Source organism: Schistocerca americana, chromosome 3, assembly GCF_021461395.2.
Source record: "Schistocerca americana isolate TAMUIC-IGC-003095 chromosome 3, iqSchAmer2.1, whole genome shotgun sequence".
NCBI classification, from domain to species: domain Eukaryota; kingdom Metazoa; phylum Arthropoda; class Insecta; order Orthoptera; family Acrididae; genus Schistocerca; species Schistocerca americana.
The window spans coordinates 123,148,350-123,167,012 of record NC_060121.1 but is presented as its reverse complement, the minus strand read 5'-3'; the positions used below and the strand labels follow the sequence as shown (position 1 = coordinate 123,167,012).

Genomic DNA, 18,663 nt, shown 5'->3' with positions numbered 1-18,663 from the left:
TTATGGTCTAATGCATGCACCACGGAAGTCCTACATTATTCTGCAGTGCACAAAGTTCAGGCCCAGCGGAAAGTGTACTATCGGGTGTTCATTATTGGGAACAGGTGCTTTGGGCCTTTTATGTCTTGAGGGGATCGTCTGGAGTGCATTAGCAGCATTAGAATCAGTTGCACTTCTCTTCACTGTGTGATACTGCTGCAGATGTTTGTTCACAGGTGCTGAACCTCACACGATTCTGCAGTCCCAGCCATCCCTATCTTCCCCATGCCCAGTGCAGTCTTCCCCTTGGGGTGAGTCACCCACAGAGATCAACACAAGGCCTCTGCTGCTGCCACCAGTACCACAGCTCCTGCCACAGTGGTCTGCAATGCTCAAACCCGCTGCCTTTCTGGACACCTCACCATCATCAGTTGCAGATATTTAATCAGCAACTTCACAGTTCTTGGGTGCAACCATGCACAATGTGTCTGGTCTTCGGCTGATGTTTCTGAACACTTGCCAGGAGCATGGAAGCGTGAGGAAGGGGATCTGCGATCCGCCATCACCACAACTCTTGCCTTTTCACCTGCGTCTGAATCCAGATCTCCCAACCCTACTACTTGTCCTTGCCGTCACAGTACACAATGATGGTGCAGAGGTGGGGGAGGGGGGGGGGGGGGGGGGGGGGGGTGTACAGGGGCAGGGAGGAACGTGGTGTCAATCATTGTTACACACTGTGCCAGGCAACCCAAGCTGAGATTCAACAGTTGGCACTAGCAACTGCCCATACAGATCATTGGAGGCCAGCTAAGTGGTGCACACTGGGTTCCAATGTAAGGCCAGCAAAAGAGCAACACCTTCGGGAAGTGTGCAAAGTGGTATCTCCATGCCAATATTTATATACAGTGCCGAGAGTCTAGATTCAATCCTGCATTACACCCCAAGCCAGCTACCTTAAGTTTATGCATCACTTCAGTTACCATGTTTCTAGTTCAGAACAATCACCCAGGACTTTAGTGAGGTACAAATTGTGTAACCAGGGCTAGCATATTCACATATCTTGTCACAGTATTGGACTTAAGTGAGGTACAAACCGTGACCCTGGGGCAAGCATATTTACACATCTTGTCGCTGTTTTGTCACCGAGTTAAGTATATTTCCATAATAAAGCTGTCTGTGTTTCATAACTGGTGTCCTGTCTGGCTGAAAGTACTTCTACCACAGCAAAGAACCATCAACACAAAAGAGACAATATTACACAGAGGGAAGAGCCAGTACTTAAAAAGTTAAGAAGGGAGATATGATACTGGGAGAAAAATTTGGCAGGGAACAGAAAGATCCAAGTCAAAACAAGAACCCTAGACCATATGACATTCCCTCAGAAATATTGAGACTTTTGAGAGAGCCAGCCACAACCAAACTATTCTATATGGTGTGCAAAATATATGAGACAAGCAAACCCCAATTTCAAAAATGGGCAGGTGCTCACAGGTGTGCATATTACTGATCTATCAGTTTTTAACAAGTCGTGGTCACAAACTACTGATACAAATTAATTACAGAAAAATGGAAAAACTGGTAGAATCCATCCTTAGGAAAGATCAGTTTGGGTTCCAGAGAAATACTGGAAAATGGGAGGCAATTCAACCCTATGATTATACTGAAGGAAGTCTTACACCAACTTTTTCCGTTGTTGACTGGAATTCACTCTTTGAAATTCTGAAAGAAGCACAGAAAAAACACAGAACAGAAGTTTATTTACAACATGTGTGGAAACCATACTTCAGTTGTGAGAGTCAAAGGACATGAAAGGGAAGCAGTAATTGTGAAGGAAGAGAGACAGGGTTGTAGTGTATCCTCGATGTTATTCAGTGTGTACACTGAGCAAGTTGTGAAGGAAGCCATGGAGAAATTACAAAAAGGAATCAAAGTTCTGCTAGAAGAAATAAAAACTGAGATTTGCTGAAAACACTGCAATTTTATCTGAGACACCAATGGACTTGAAGAAGCAGTTTAATGGAATGGATAAGATCTTGAAAAGAGGTTGCAAGATGAATGTAAACAAAAGTGACAACAGGGTAACAGAATGTAGTCAAATTAAATCAGGCCATGCTGAAGGAGTTATATTAGGAAATATGCCACTAAAATTAGGAGATAAGTTTTGATATTTGAGCAGCAAAATAAGTTATGGCCAAAGCAGAGAGGTCATGGAATGCAAACTAGCAATAAAACGAAAAAAATATTTCTGAAAAACAGACATTTGTTAACATCAGATATAAAATTAAATGTAAAGAAGTCTTTACTGAATGTATTTTTGTCTGGAGCATAAACTTCAACAGAACTGAAAAAGTGGAAAATAAACATTTCAGACAAGAAGAGAATGGGATTTTTTGAAATGTGGTGCTGTAGAAGAATGATGAAGATTACATGGGCAGATCAAATGACAAGGTGCAGAACTGAATAGAGAAAAAAATTAAGAAGGGATCAGTTTTCAGAACACATCCTGTGGAACCAAGGCAGTGCCATTTTGGTAACGGAGGGAAATGTAAGAAGTAGAAATTGTAGAGGGAAACCAAGGTTAGTTTACAGTAAGTGTGTTCAAATGGATGTAGTCATTAAGGATAACAGATTTTAATTTTTCTGTGAGCTACACTTCAAGCTCAGAGTTTTGCATTTTCAATCGTGCTTACCTTTGTTTAAATTCTCTCAACCATAAATAACTAAACTTTTATTCAAACAGAGTCCACATGTAACTTAACAAATTCTGTTTTTGATCTGTATAGCTGTCAATTTGTTACTAGATATCAGTGATTATGATAATTTATGGCTCTGAGCACTATGGGACTCAACTGCTGAGGTCATTAGTCCCCTAGAACTTAGAACTAGTTAAACCTAACTAACCTAAGGACATCACAAACATCCATGCCCGAGGCAGGATTCGAACCTGCGACCGTAGCGGTCTTGCGGTTCCAGACTGCAGCGCCTTTAACCGCACGGCCACTTCGGCCGGCTATGATAATTTATCAATGAACAAATTAAATAAGGGGGCTGTTGAATAAACAGGTTACTCTAATGATCCCATCACTTCCTTCTAGAATATACACACTTAATGAACAAAGAAAGATAACCTACCTGAAGACTTTTAATTTCACCATTTTTAATTTTAATGTCTGCTTCCTTTTGTGCTATATCAGTCTCAAGGATATGTTTTTCTTTGGCGAGTTCCTCTATATCTTTGGTTATCATGTCAAGTTCAGGATTTGAATAAGGCGCATTATTGTTCTCCTGAAAAAGGAAAACAAAATAAATTGAAAATATGTGTGTAACAGTTTTTTCTTACAAAACAACCAATTACTTTTATTAATACAAAAGATTTTATTTTTCAAAATTTTGCCATTAAACACAAATGCACGCTTGTACACGCACAAGTGCCAACACCCCCCCCCCCCTACCCCCACAATTTTAGCAGATTTATGAAAGCATAATAATTCCCTGACAAAACTAATGCCATTTTTCTTACAAAAAAAGTAAATCTTCATTTGTTCAAAATCTTAAATGTCCGAAGGTCCTTCACAGATTGCTTTGAAATTTTGACACAATGTTGCATTCAAATACACATGCGATCTTATACACCTAACGAGGCACTTAAAATACACACCAAACACTGTTACCAAAAATGTTGAAAAGTTCTTGCCCGATATACTACAAATTTTTACATAATACTCTAATGAACATTCGGACAGATGTAGGTGATATTATTTTTTTTAAGACAAAAGTGTACCACTTTTCTGTTAAAACTTATTGTGAGAAAGAAAATGCTGCATTGTACTCTGCTGTGAAAATGTGCTGCCATGGTTTATTTACTTATGATTACAACACTACAGAATCTGAAGTTGTAATAACAATAAATAAGGCTCAAGGTCAGAGAGAGGGGGTGGAGGAGATGGACCGAGGAATGGGGCAGGAGGTGACAGACAGAGGGAGGGGGGAAGGAGGAGGAGATGGACAAAGAGAGGGGGGAGGAGGAGATTATGATGTATATCCACTTCCCATACATATTTAGCACTCTTGACATATTGCCAGGGTCGGCAGTAAATCAATAAAAACCCAAAACCTGAAACAACAAAATTCCATCTTCCTTCTTACATGCACAGAATACACTGCTTAAATTCTATAAATAGTTAAAGCCCCACACCGGGGGATGTGTGCTGGAGAGAGAGAGAGAGAGAGAGAGAGAGAGAGAGAGTGAGAGAGAGAGTGTATTTATTTTCATTATAAATATTTAGAAATGGTGTAGAGTTTGAACTAATCTGCTCGCATTTCGGTTCAATTAAGTACAAAACCACAGAGAAAATTTACTGATCCATAGCCCCATAATATTTTTAGTGACAATTTTTCAAGAGTCTTCAGTTAACATATTGTCAACACGTTAAATCTGTGATTTGACTCTAATGTACAATGATTATTTCATGTTAACAACTGTGGGATAACTAGTCCGGGCTCAGCACTCGCTGGTGGTACACCGTGTCCTATACTCTCCATTGCAGCACTTAGGGTCACAAAACAAAATTATCATGCCTGATGATGGGCATGTAAGAGCCTGAAATCGGTCATGGAAAATTAAAAAACCTTACAACTGAATTGATATTTTCAATCTCTACTATAATGCTCAGTTGTGAATGTTCCTTTGGCAAGATTGATTGTTGTATAGTAGTTTCCATTTTATAATTAACAATCTGGTGCCGTTACAAAGTAAACCTTTGACACAAATAACCAAATATGAGGTATCTGTTTTAGAAATAAAACTTCATTTACAAGCTTGTATGAACGGTAGCATAATATACTTGTGAAACTAATGTGTGGATGGAATCATCTTAACTAAAAAAGCAACAAAACCTGTCACTCATTTTAAGATAATGGCACATCTTAAAAAAAGTTCATCTTCTCACAAGTCAATTCTTTGGCAACATTAAGTTTAGGAGATTTTCTAACTGAATTTGACACAATGAAAGTGAAATATTACAATTAACATGAACTCTCAGAGATGCCAATATCTAATTTTAAAATAATCTATATAATGAAAGTTCACAACATATACAATTTATTTATGTGTAATAAGAGCATTCTGACATTAAGAAATCAAACTTTTACATGAACTTCTCCAGAGAAACTACAGAAATATGTTGTGTTAGTAACTGCAGTAAGTTGCACAGAATATGCAGAGGAACAACAGAAGGAGGAAACATAGGAAACAAATGACACTTAATATAAGTAGCCTACTGAAACTCCATTGGTAACCAAATAAAAACAATTGCAATCCAAGGGCATGGAAGACGTGCTGCGAATGAAATGTTTGACTGAACACACTGTTATATTTATTGACGTTTGCCTGTAAACTGCCCAGGTATCCATCAATGAGCACAAAATATTTTGCTGCATCAATGTACTTCCTTTTGTACATTTTGCACCATCATTCAGTATCTACTTCCTACGATTTTCTGAAGACGTTAAGAGTAAATATTGCAAATACTAATACTGACAGAGCTTATACGGAAATGGAGTATCCTGGTAAAGATTCCCAGAAGATTGCATTAATCAAGAATTCATGGCAAAAATATTATGAGTGTTTAAATAATTTTTCCCTGAACATTAAGACTGGAAAATCAGTTATCCCAGAAGCATTAATGGTCTTTGAAGGAACACAAACCAGGTAATATGGACTCATCATCACATACATTAATCTCAGTATTTTCTTAAGCTTTGATGAAAACAAGAAAACAGGAAACAGGATACCCAAATGTTCTGAAATACAAATAATGTGATCATCTGTAATCATTTGCTCATGTTGATCAAATAAGACAGTGAATTTTTATTTTTACATATGCATCTTGACATCACAGCTTGTATGGGCAAGTGCATCTTGAAGGGCTAAATTCAAATAGGCTCTAACTCCAGTCTGTCCAGTGCAAGATTCTTCATCTCTGCAAAACTGCAGCATCCTGTATCCATTTCAACCTGCTTAGTGCTGACTTTTTGCTTGTATCCCTGCTCATAGAATGCACAGTGCCAGATAACCTTCTTCTTCTCTCTTTTGCCAAGGTTAAACTGCAGTGTGTGCACAGCACCAAATGAAATGGAAACAAATGATGTTACTTGGTACTACAGAGAACTTTCTTCTCAAGTTATGTCAGTCATTGAGGAAAAAGAATACATTACCATTTCAGAAGGAGGAAAGAGTTTGTATATAAAGGCCCTTGGGAAGGAAATCTCTGGACAATATATCTGTAAACACAGGAACAGGATTTACAATGTTTACTTTCTTGAAGTTGCGGATACTTCTGAACCTACACTAGTTGTAAGTACCTAATAGATCAATCCATTACATTTGTTTAAATCTATGTCCATAATATTTTAATCTATTCAGCTGAAGTTCTTTAGTGGAACAACAAGAGAATGCAATAGGATAATGTAAATTACATGATGTATTCTTCTGCGGAAACTTCAATTAAAATGCCACCATTGTTAGCTGGCAACTCAAAAATCAATTCAACTTTTCTTATAGATACTGATTGTAACTCAACATTTGACTGTCTCAACAAACTTATCTGCATTCTTGTTGTAGTTTAGTGTCAGTAAAGATAGCACTAAGTTTATGGCACAAACAACTGAGTTAATCAAGATTTACTTACAGTACAATTCTTACATGTTTCTAAACATTTTGCTGGAAACTATAAAAAAGTGAAAACAAAGACTCACTGATCTGAACCTCTTTTCTCCCTTGTCGGTAGCCCAATGTCACCACAAAATTAATTTCACCAAACTGATATCTACTGTTGCCTGAGCAGTTTTAAGGGAAAGAATTTAGGCACTATGAATACAAAGTTCCACCACTTTTAGCCAATCAATTTACCATTAACAAACACTTACATTAAATCACTTGGCGGCAGTAGTCTTGCATACTACAAGTGTACCCTATCTACCGAGGGAAGGAGGGATTGGTAGCTCTCTGTGAGACAGTCATTTGTTGGGCACTGTACAACTGACAATGTTTTACAATTTGAGCACACATGTGTTTTCCAGGGGTCAGTGTGAGTTGAGTGATAAGTGGATTGCATTACGAGTGGAGACTAGGAGAATTTTAAGAAACAGAGTTATGTTGAATATTACTGGATGTTAAAGGTGAAATAAATATCAATGATAAGTAATCACTAGAAATGGAATGAGGGGAAGAATATTATCTAGAAAATTCACTGGAAAAGGAATTTGTCTTCCTATTTTAAACGGCTCAAGTGTTTTAAAGTGTGGGAATGATATCAAACAGTAATTGTCCCACAAAACATTTCATTCAAGCTTCAGCAATTTTCACAGGGAATTTTCCAGCCTACAACTAACCAAAGTGAAAACAGTGTTGTAAAAGTAGTGCCAAATGCAATTGCAGACTGAACCTTCTTAGATTTGAATTTTATGTCTAGTACACAGTGACTAAAAAGACATGTCATCCATGTGAGTTAAATATAAACAACGTGCATAACAGTAATAAAATGTCAACATAGAAATGGGACTGGTACTAGGCACATGGTCACAGCTCTTTAGCTTCCCCAATTCACCCGTATGTTAGTTCAACCATTAGCAAATCATATCTGGTTGTTTGAAATTAAATCTGCAACCATTAATAAGCATTCATATATATCAATGACAGAGTGGAAATAATAGCTTTCTTAAGTGTTTCTCCTTCATCAAGATTCATGACATCAAGTAGTCCTCAAGCCCACCAACCAGTATATTGCCCTGAACGTAATTCTCTCTTCCAGTGTGTTGTCTGCTACTGAAGTGATATCCAACGCCACAAAAGCCAGAAAGCACGATCTAGCCACGACCAAATGAAGAACAGCTGTAGAAAGCTCTACTATCGCGTTAACACAACATCCCCAGTTATATTGTTTTTTATTTTGACAGATACTTAAAATCCCAAGTATACTCAGACAACTTAAAAACAAACATTGAAAAAATAAAACCCTTCTTGTATTCTTTTCAGTGCTGATAGTTAGGTATTCAGCCACCAGAGAGCATTAAGTCCTAAATTTATAGCCCAGCTATCATATTTTGTTCAAGATGCCAGAAAATATTGACTTTACTGTGTGCAGCTCTGGACACTCAACAACAAAATTTGCACTTTCAGCCTCTGTTCTGTGTTATTGTTTAGGCTGTGATACCAAAAACCAATGGCTATAGTGATTCTCAGTTTGACATTAAATTTAGCAGTTCAGCAAGAGAAGAGTAGTTCACTGCAGACAAAGTGATGATAATTCACCAAACGAGACAGATATACTTACTGTGCTCCGGCCAACTTTTCCAAGATTTCTGTTCACAAGAAACCTTGAAATACATTTAATGAACAACTATACAAATGATGTGATGTGTTATGTGGAGCAAGTAATTGATGATTATTTGATAAAAAGGGTTGTCACAGAGGCAAACAAGTATGCTAAACTGCAACTTATTTCTCAGTGGAAAGACACTACCAGCGATGAAATGCGCGCGCGTGCGTGTACATCTGCATGCGCCCCAGACATGTCAAATCTTCATAGACAAATTTATGAGGTTTATGAATTGCATGGTAGCACCAGCGTCGCTGCAACAACAAGGTGGAAACACATAATTTCTCATTATGGCAGGTGGGTTTCAAATGAGAGCAACCTAAGTTTAGGTGGTCTGGCAAGCACCATATTTGCGTGAATACAGGCTGCCCGTAACTATAGGACGCACTAAACTTTTGGCATGAAATTATAGTAAAAAGTTAATCCTGACTATAGACCACACTAAAACTTATGAGAAAGTTCAATCAGAAAGTACTTTGATGTCCTCTTTCTTCTTCAGCTCTTGCATAACTACAATGTAACTGTTAAATAGGCAGAATATATTTGCTTTGTTAAAATCGCAGTTTCATCTACTCTGCTATTAGGTGGCGGACCATCTCCACCCTTCCACCTTCTCATACACTTGTGTTGTGGAGAAACCGGGTTTATTAGGAGGTACGGACAAAGTAAGGAAGTTGGGGGCAAGAGAGAAGTTGATTTTTGGTTTGTAAGCAATGATGGGAAAGGAGCATGCTAATTACACAGTGAAATTTAAACTTAAATTTAGCAGCCATGTAAAGGAACACAGAAAGCAGAAAGCCCGACACAGATTTGATTTGTAAGTGAAAAGAGACTCCTAAACAGTTCGGAAGTCAGTGTGCATTTCAAGGGCAGAAAGTTCTAATAACTAGATGTGGAAGAAGACTTGCTTGGCTTTGTAATTCAAAATAGGAAATGTGTATATGCCGTTAAGATGGAAACAATTCAAACTGAAGGCTGCAAAATAGCACACAGAATAACCATTTCGCCAGTAGTATTTAAAGTTTCGTACAGGTGGGGTCAGCAATCTGTGCAAAAAACAATCTGTTCATCACCTAACTACAATTGCGCAAAAACTGCCTCAGACTTATGGTAACAGTCTGATATCTTTTCAGTGTTACGTAATCTGATTTAGACACAAAAATTGTTATTTCCTTTCCCAGACAGGGAATGCAGACAAAATGCGGGTCCATTTCGATAGGCCGAGCAGCACTGCAGTAAATAACATATGGGAACACAGTGTCAAATGTGTGTATATGGTTCTGAAAAGCAATAATGCACAGTGATGTTAAGCATTTTGGCTGATGGATGAAAACTGCCACTGTATGTGGTATTTAATCTCCCCAATGGAGAAGGCTTCCCACCTGGTATCATTGAAAGGGCTTGTGATGGTGGGTGAATGATAAAGGAAGTGGTCCTAGACTGGATTTCAGCAGTCTGGAATAAGCAGCTAGGAGCTCTTCTATGCCCAAAATCAGTGGTCATGTCTGACAGTTTTTGCGGTCACAATGGTAAACAAATGGCACAAAATCTGAAAGAAAAAAAATACGACCTAGTTATTATTTCTGGCAGCATGACAAGTGTGTTTCAGCCTTTATAGAAATTACACAATGAACAAAGGGACTTTGACACCAGGACACTGTTTGCAACATGCTTCTGTGTGAGAAGTGCGCTGCTGGAATTTGGCTGCTTGGCAGTCAATATCAGAAGAACCCGTTGTAGAAAGTTTTTTAAAAACAGAATTTCCAGTCATCCTGATGGGACTGAAGATGACCTCCATTGTGATAGTGACTCTGAGCAGCAACCTGGATTGTCTAATGAGAGTCAAGAATCGGATACTGGAGATGCTGACAAGGGAACCTCCCCATCGCACCCCCCTCAGATTTAGTTATAAGTTGGCACAGTGGATAGGCCTTAAACAACTGAACACAGATCAACTGAGAAAACAGGAAGAAGTTGTGTGGAACTGTGAAAAAATAAGCAAAGTATACAAACTGAGTAGTCCATGGGAAGATAAGCCACATCAAGGAAACTGGAAACACAGGAGCGCCGTGGTCTCGTGGTAACGTGAGCAGCTGCGGAACGAAAGGTCCTTGGTTCAAATCTTCCATCGAGTGAAAAGTTTAATTTTTTATTTTCAGTTTATGTGACAAACTCTTATGTTTTCATCACTTTTTTGGGAGTGAGTATCACATTCACAAGAAAACCCAAATCGGGCAAGGTAGAAGAATCTTTTTACCCATTCGCCAAGTGTACAAGTTAGGTGGGTCGACAACATATTCCTGTCATGTGACGCACATGCCGTCACCAGTGTCGTATAGAATATATCAGATGTGTTTTCCTGTGGAGGAATCGGTTGACCTATGACCTTGCGATCAAATGTTTTCGGTTCCCACTGGAGAGGCACGTCCTTTCGTCTGCTAATCGCATGTTTTTGCGATGCGGTCGCAAAACACAGACACTAAACTTATTACAGTGAACAGAGACGTCAATGAACGAACGGACAGATAATAACTATGCAAAAATAGAGAAAGTAAAATTTTCACTCGAGGGAAGACTTGAACCAAGGACCTCTCCTTCTGCAGCTGCTCACGCTACCACAGGACCACGGCGCTTCTGAGCTCACGGTCTCCATGATGTTGCCTATGTGGCCCATGGACTACTCAGTTTGTATATTTTGCTTATTTTTTCACAGTTCCACACAACTTCTTCCTGTTTTCTCAATTGATCTGTGTTTAGTTTATCAAGGCCTAGCCACTGTGCCAACTTATAACTAAATCTGAGGAGGGTGCGATGGGGAGGTTCCCTTGTGAGAAGTAATTGTGCTTGATTTGGGTGAAATTGACAGCCTGGAGTAAATTGGTCCCACTGTGTAATGTTTCAATGTGTTCAGATTTAATGTACTTTTACTTAAATATTTTCGCAAAAGTAACACAAAATTATTGTTATTGTTATGGGAATTTTACCTACATCTTTCAAAACTGGATTTGATTACAATTCAAACAACAGAAAATCCTTTTCATAATATTGTTTGATTCCAATTCTTCATTTGTGTGGCCACAGTGTTCATAAACACTTTACACTTGTTAAGGGTATTGAAAGCGCTAGAAGTGTGGAAGCAGATGGCATTCCCAAATATAAGTGGAAATCAGACAAAAATGCTACAACTGACATGGTTTTCAACAGACAAAATGAAATGCGTAAAGGAAAATATATGCATCTTCAGAAGTAACAAAATGGCTCTCAAATATCTTTAATAATAAATCTGATTTATTCAGTAACTGCTATGTGTATTGTCGCAAATTTAAACCACACCAAATTCAAATGATTTTGAATTCCATGTGTTAAATACATCTGCTTCACAAAGGTATGTTGAAAACGCTGTCATCTACTAATTATGGTTGGCTATGTTGGCTGCACAGAAACAGCTGTCAGTACTGATCACAGTCTAACATAACTGTGTTCACACTACATCTCATTTTTGTTACCCACTGTGATAGCACACGCCAAGCAACCAGCAAGCTACACTTACAAATATGATATCGGATGAGTACGAATAGTATCATCTATATTCATCTGTAACACATTGACGATTACTAAAAATTGGCACAACATTTGTCATTCTTTAGTTTCCTAAGACCCTGGAAGGTATGAAACAGTGCATTACAGGAAACTTTGTTTACGAGTCTCTTATAACATACAGATATTTACTGAAGAATGTAGTTTTTCTTTAATAACAAAAAGTTAAGACTTGATCCTTTGCAGAAAGACATTCTGTGTCTCCCCAACAATGCGAAGTTTCGTTCGCTACACTTCCAGCCATATCAGTGTATGCAGAACGTAGGAAACCTGTATGGAATGTAATATCTACAGTATTTAAAAAGTATCAAATAAGGCAACATATCTGCATCTGGAGGGAAAACAAAACAGATGCAATGATAAAATGTCAAAAGCAATAAAACTGTTTCCCTACACAGGAGAAACCAATTTCACAACTGTTGCTACATCTGAGACGTAAATGACAAGAATCTTCAATGAATTCACTTTTGAGGCAACAGAAATTACATTTGCAAGAATATTTGTGTGTTAGAAAATTGAGTGAACTGTAGGAACAGGAAAGCCTTTTGACTCCAAAAAAATTTTTTACATGTCAAGCAAAGTGCCTATTGTAATAAGAATAGACAACAACAGAAATATATGCTTTCAATGCATGAAATGTGTGTTTTTATCCTTTTGCTGTCAGTGGAGGAAGTGCAGTTATATACATATTCTAAAGCATTTCTTCCTGAATAAGTTGTAGGTTAAATAACTGAATCAGTGACATTAAGCTGCTTTTATACTTATTTCATAATAATCCATGTTTCTTGGTAATTTCCCAATGCATGCAACACAAAAGTAACATTTATTTCATTAATTAGGTACAAAAACAATAAATAATAAATAGTAACCTTACAATGAATGCGACAGCCTGCTTTCACTGCTCAGAACGCTAATGTCACCCCAGCTGTCAAACTGTAACAGCTTTCACAGTAGAGAGTGTCGTGACTTTATGTATTAGACTGTGGTACCAACTGAAGCCACACAATTTATATCAAAACATCGATTCACATCAGTCACCGTGCTATGTCTCTTTAGAAAGTGAACAAGTTGTACAAAAAAGATGATGCAGCTTTGTGAAAAAAAAAATTTCCTTTTCTTTTTTTAAGAACAGGTACTGTGTTAAGTTTTTCCAACCCAAAAGTTAAGGTTCACGTCATCTTGTATTGGCATTTTATGATACGAGGGAAAAAATTCTCAATTATAGGTCACGCCATGTTTTTTCAAGCCAAGATTTAGGACAAAAAGTACGGCCTATATTCATGCAAATATGGTACTAAAGGTACTCCACATTTTTGGAAGCTTCCTTTACTGACGTGTTCTTGTCACACACACCCCTCTTTTGCAATAAATGATAGTGCAGTAAAGCATTAATCACAACTACAGTGCTGAATAAGAAAGAGAGATACATGTAGTAACTGTGTGAACTGAGTGCTACATTGTCACATAAACCACGCGAGCAATGGCAGCTGTTTGGTAACCATCAGCTCATTATGATGCTGTTTGGATGAAAACAGTAGAAACTACAATTTGCGTTTAATGGTGTAAGAAAAAGGCTTCTCATTGGCAGTTACAGAAGCTGGGAACAAGAGAGATACGGAAATGACATTTCCTTGCTGGGTAACATTTTGTCTGCTGCACGGTACAGTCTGTAGTTCTGGTGGCTGCCTTTCAGACACTTTTTAGCAGCCACAGATTGCTGTGCCTGCAATGTCAAGTTGCTCACCTGCAGCATTTTCTACTTCCAGTAAATACAACTGTTGCACATTCACAAAGAATGGGGCCACTGTGTGCAGGGGAAGGAAACCTTTTGTTACTAGATTGTAGAACTTACCCCCCTGGGTCCCCCCTCCCCAACAATGCCATATGAGAATTTAAAGTTATGAAGGAAGGGAAATGGGCACATCCAATTATATTGCAAAAGCTCAGCTTCTACTATGCAGTTTTATCTGTCAAGATTAGCACCACTTAAGGTATCAATGTGATCAGAATTTAGGACAGTCCAACTGGTCCATGGTTCACGGGTACTTCAGTGTCCCATTCCCAGTGGCAGATATCTCTGAAGGTTCCACAGAAGGTTGAAATGCGTGTGACAGAATACAAGAGCAGTACAGTTAATCTCCTTAATTTCTGTCTTAGGCCCAGAGTTAACATCTATCTATCAGTTGAGCACCAAATTACTTGGACATTCAAATTTGAGCATCACCTCCTAGTACTCTGTAGATAACAAAAGGCAAAAGATACATTGAGAAGACCCTTAGTCCACCTTAACTGCCATAAATATTACTATCAGATATTTTTATGTCTGACAAATGCACATATTTGTTGAATTTAAGCATTTTTATAATTAGGGAATAAGGAACTTTCAATTATTAATGATGCAGAGAAATTAAGGTTAAGATATTTTTGTTGGTGGGATACGGTAGCAAGGAAAATAAGTGGCACTGAACAATGTAATACTAGCTACAATGAGCCAAGTTAGATTAGCAAGGGGTTATTCACGAAAGGATTATATGGATAAGCATCTTTAGAAATGCCAATGTAACAAAACTATTTCAGGATTACAAATTAATCATGACACAGTGTGTGAGCGAAGTTTAGGGAAGCAAACCTTCTTCGACTGTAATTTGGCAAAATGCCCCTAAACCTCAGTATTCATTACACACAAAGGCATCAAATTTGGCAGGCATTGAAGTTCCAGTAGTGACTGCTCCAAAACAACCTTATAGATAACACTGACATTCATAGGGGTGGCAACTACAGTGGTGTCCAAAATTAAAGCAACAAAGTGCTATTTCCCATATTATCAGCCTCTGCATGGAAGGCATTCCAGCCAACAGGCAACCATGCCAACGATGACGCCAATGCACCTATGTAACGAGATAGTGTTTGCCAAGTAGTCCCACATTTACAATGGCAGTGTACACAGTCACAGAAAGTGCAGTATGGTACAGAGAAATCGCCTAACACTCTCTCTGTAGGGAGAGCCACAGAAGGAAGGGAAGCAGGACAGTCACAAACTGATGTGGGCCTGATGGCTTAGTGTGAATCATTCTGTTGTTTCTCAGATGTGGCAACAGTTCCTAGAGATCAAAACTGTATCCCAAAGACCAGGGCAGGGCTGACAATGTGTGACTTTAGAAGAGAGAACCATTATTTGGCTGTAAGGATATAACAGTACAGCCATAGTACCACATGGCAACCGGCATGTGAGCTCGCAGCATTTACTGGACGTGTTGTGTCAAGGCAAACAGTGTGCAGAAGGCTCCAGCAGAGTGGCCTCTACTGTCTGAGACCTGCTGTATGTCTACCACTGACGCATCTTCACAGAAGGGAACTTCTAAAGTAGAGTCATCAACACGTCACCTGGATGGTCGAACAGTGGGCCAATGTTGTTTTCACATACAAAACCCTAATGAAATCGTATGGGTGAATCAGCAAGGTTTAACGGCTGTGAGATATTGTGATGAGATCTTGGGATCTCATTTGCGGTTGTTGCGAGGCACCAGCCGCGGTGCCGAGCAGTTCTAGGCGCTTCAGTCCGGAACCGCGCGACTGCTACGGTCGCAGGTTTGAATCCTGCCTCAGGCATGGATATGTGTGATGTCCTTAGGTTAGTTAGGTTTAGGTAGTTCGAAGTTCTAGGGGACTGATGACCTCAGATGTTAAGTCCCATAGTGCTCAGAGCCATTTGAACCATTTTTTGTTGCGAGGCGCTGTGGCCCCAGACTTCGTATGGAAGGTATTGCACTCATGGCATAGCCCGTTCACTCTCCCAATTTGAATTTCATAGAGCATGTTTCGAGAGCACTAGAGAGATGGCTTGCATCGTGTCAGCATCTATCAAACACTCTCCAAGACTGCAGCAGCTCTACAGGAAGTATGGGCATTACTGCCTCAACATGAGACTGATGATATCACTCACAGCATGCCCCATCATTGTCAGGCCTGTATTGCTGCCAGAGGTAGTCACACCCCATACTGAGCACATTAACCACTTGCCAGAATGTGTGTGTGTGTGTGTGTGTGTGTGTGTGTGTGTGTGTGTGTGTGTGTGTGTGTGTGCGCGCGCGCGTGCAATGTCTTGTGACAAAATAAACGAACCTTGAAAAGTTTCCGTTTGTTGCTTTAATTCTGGTCACCAGTGCAGCAGTCACTGCCCCACACACAGTATGTGTATCACTCCCTTCTGATAACTTCTGAAACGGGTAGATGAAAAGCTCTCAGGTTTCCAGCTGGGTGGGTGAGTTAAAATACCATGATGTTTTGAAGAATGTCATACTCACCATCTTCTGACAAAGAGTCGATATACTGCAGAAGTTGTAATATTTGTATTACTGGTGTGCCTCCATCCATGGCTATGGTAGCCATTAATGCACTGCCAGCCATCTGGAAACCTGAGAGCTTTTCATCAATAGCATTTGCTACAAGAGTCTACATTCACTTCAACATAGGTTGTCAGCAATTCTGAGGGCAAATCTTATCTGAATTTACAAAACTGGATGGCATCAATACATCTATTGCTTCCTGGTTGTGCTTTTCCAAAATCAACAGATAAGCACATAACCTGAGTCTTTGGAAAACTGATGGTATGCTTCTTCATTACACTATGCCCTGCAAGACAATATCTTTTTTACCATATATGTCTAAAGCTTTGCTACATGTCTTGTAGAACACTGGAATGCACCATGTGTGTCCAAACCAATGCAAGATTTGTCAGTCTCACACAAGCAAAGTAGTAATTTGTTTTTGTCCTTTCTACGAGTAGCTCTTATTTTTGTAGTTCATCAGAAGATGAGTTTGCTGTTTCTCAGCCACAGCACAACTAGCACTTCTGTTCTTTTGCTTCACTTTTGTAGCTCTGTTAAAACACCCTGAGCAGCTGCTTAATATCATAAAGCACATCACTGTTGGAAGATAGGGTTATTATTTGCCACTCCATTCATAGGTCCATCATTCTAGACAGCCCTCACTCTGAGCATTGCAATTCTCATAACAGAGTGTTGCTTCCTGTAAGGTATTAGGTATCTGTTACAAGACAGAGTTTCCTATATCACACATGTGCTAGGAGTGTTTTTAGTTTTCTCAGTAAGCACCTCCCATTTTTTGACATCAACATATGGTCAAGACTTAACAATTTTCTTTTTCTAGGTGAAACCTGAAACTGCTCCTAATGGCCTGCACAGTCTTCCCGAGAAGCAATTAGATGGCTCCATAAGACTGTTCACGAAATGGGGTCTTTGGTCAGACTGCAGTCAGTGTGAAAAGGTTGGGACGCAAGTAAAGTTTGGTATATGCACAATTATGTTACAGCACAGCATAGATGATGCCGCAACAAACCAGCACAATGAAAAGCGTGGAATATCATCATTGGTATCTTTGTTAAAATTATTTAATAATGGTGTTCCATGCAGGTCACACTTGCTTGGAGGAAGCACAGATGCAATTTCAATCATTCAGAACAGGTCCTCCGAGATTATGACCAGATACTGCAAGGTACCTACTTTGATTTTACTGAAGTGTAACATTAATTGTACTAAGACTTTATACTTTTTCTACACATTGCAGGTCCAGTGTCAGTCATCAGTTACAACAAATGGAAAAGATAACAAAACTATCAAAGAGAAAATATCAGAAGGCTTCCTAAATCTCCAGCGTGAAATATCTTCTGGTACTATCACCTGGCAAACCATTTATGCATCGACTTCTTCACATGTAGTCATTCTGAAATGTCCAGGGTAAGCTAATAATGTTTGTTTTACATTTTAGTGATTACATTTTTCTGCAATGAAAACTGTCTACTCCAATTTTATCCATAGTGGATGTGTTGAGAAATAGTTTTTCATCAAAGCAATTTTGTCCACATATTCCACACTTATGTTTGAAGGTTTTGGCACAACACATGACTTCATTGCACAAGACATGTCAAGAGTTGGGTAGAGAGATCTGTAGAAACCACCAAATACCTGTAGCAAACAGGGCTGCAGCATAACTTGAAACACATTCTTATGGATTATGAATCTACCTTCATTTTGGTCCAGCATTCCTGAATTACTCCATCAATCCAAGAAGTGTCACATCAAAACAGGTTATGGCTGTGAGCATGTTTCCTTTCATTCTGTGTAGGACCTTTGACACAAGGTTTCTCAGAACTTTTACGATCAAAATGACACATATGGTAGAAAATCCTAAACAGAATACTTTGAGGCAAGGAACAAATGGTCAGAAATAAATATCTGGTTCACTACAATGACAAATTAACATGTCAGGAGTATTTATGTACCAGTGGTACAGAAAACTTATAGAAATTACATAGCAAAGGACAGAAACAAAAGATGCTAAGCATGACTGATAATTCTGGACCCAAAAAGGGGTGTTTATACCAGTGTATTCATATTATGATTCTCAATCATTCTACATTAACCATGTGGCCAATAACTGAAAGTTTATACAGAAACTTCCTGCAGCATAAGGAAACCAAGAACTTTTAAGCTAAGGATGTTTCAATAAAATGCATTGCTCTCTCTACAAGAGAGAGAGAGGAACACTGCATCGAATGTCAACTGGGAGGACTACATTTTATTTGTTCACAGTTGTAAAGCAATCTGGCTATTTTGCAATATTGTTGAGACATGGAGTATATGCCACATTTGCTGTGATTATACATAATATATTATAGTGAACATAATTT

At 38.8% G+C, this 18,663-nt stretch overlaps 1 protein-coding gene across 3 annotated transcripts in view; it reads right to left on the bottom strand.

Annotated features, from left to right (window-relative positions):
* Window positions 1-18,663, bottom strand: part of LOC124605260 (epidermal growth factor receptor substrate 15-like 1) — a 183,136-nt gene that overhangs the window by 114,589 nt on the left and 49,884 nt on the right. For all 3 annotated transcript variants that reach the window (XM_047136819.1, XM_047136820.1, XM_047136821.1), the window contains exon 9: window positions 3,112-3,264. In XM_047136819.1, the coding sequence (XP_046992775.1) occupies window positions 3,112-3,264 (153 nt within the window). The remainder of the gene's footprint in view (window positions 1-3,111; window positions 3,265-18,663) is intronic.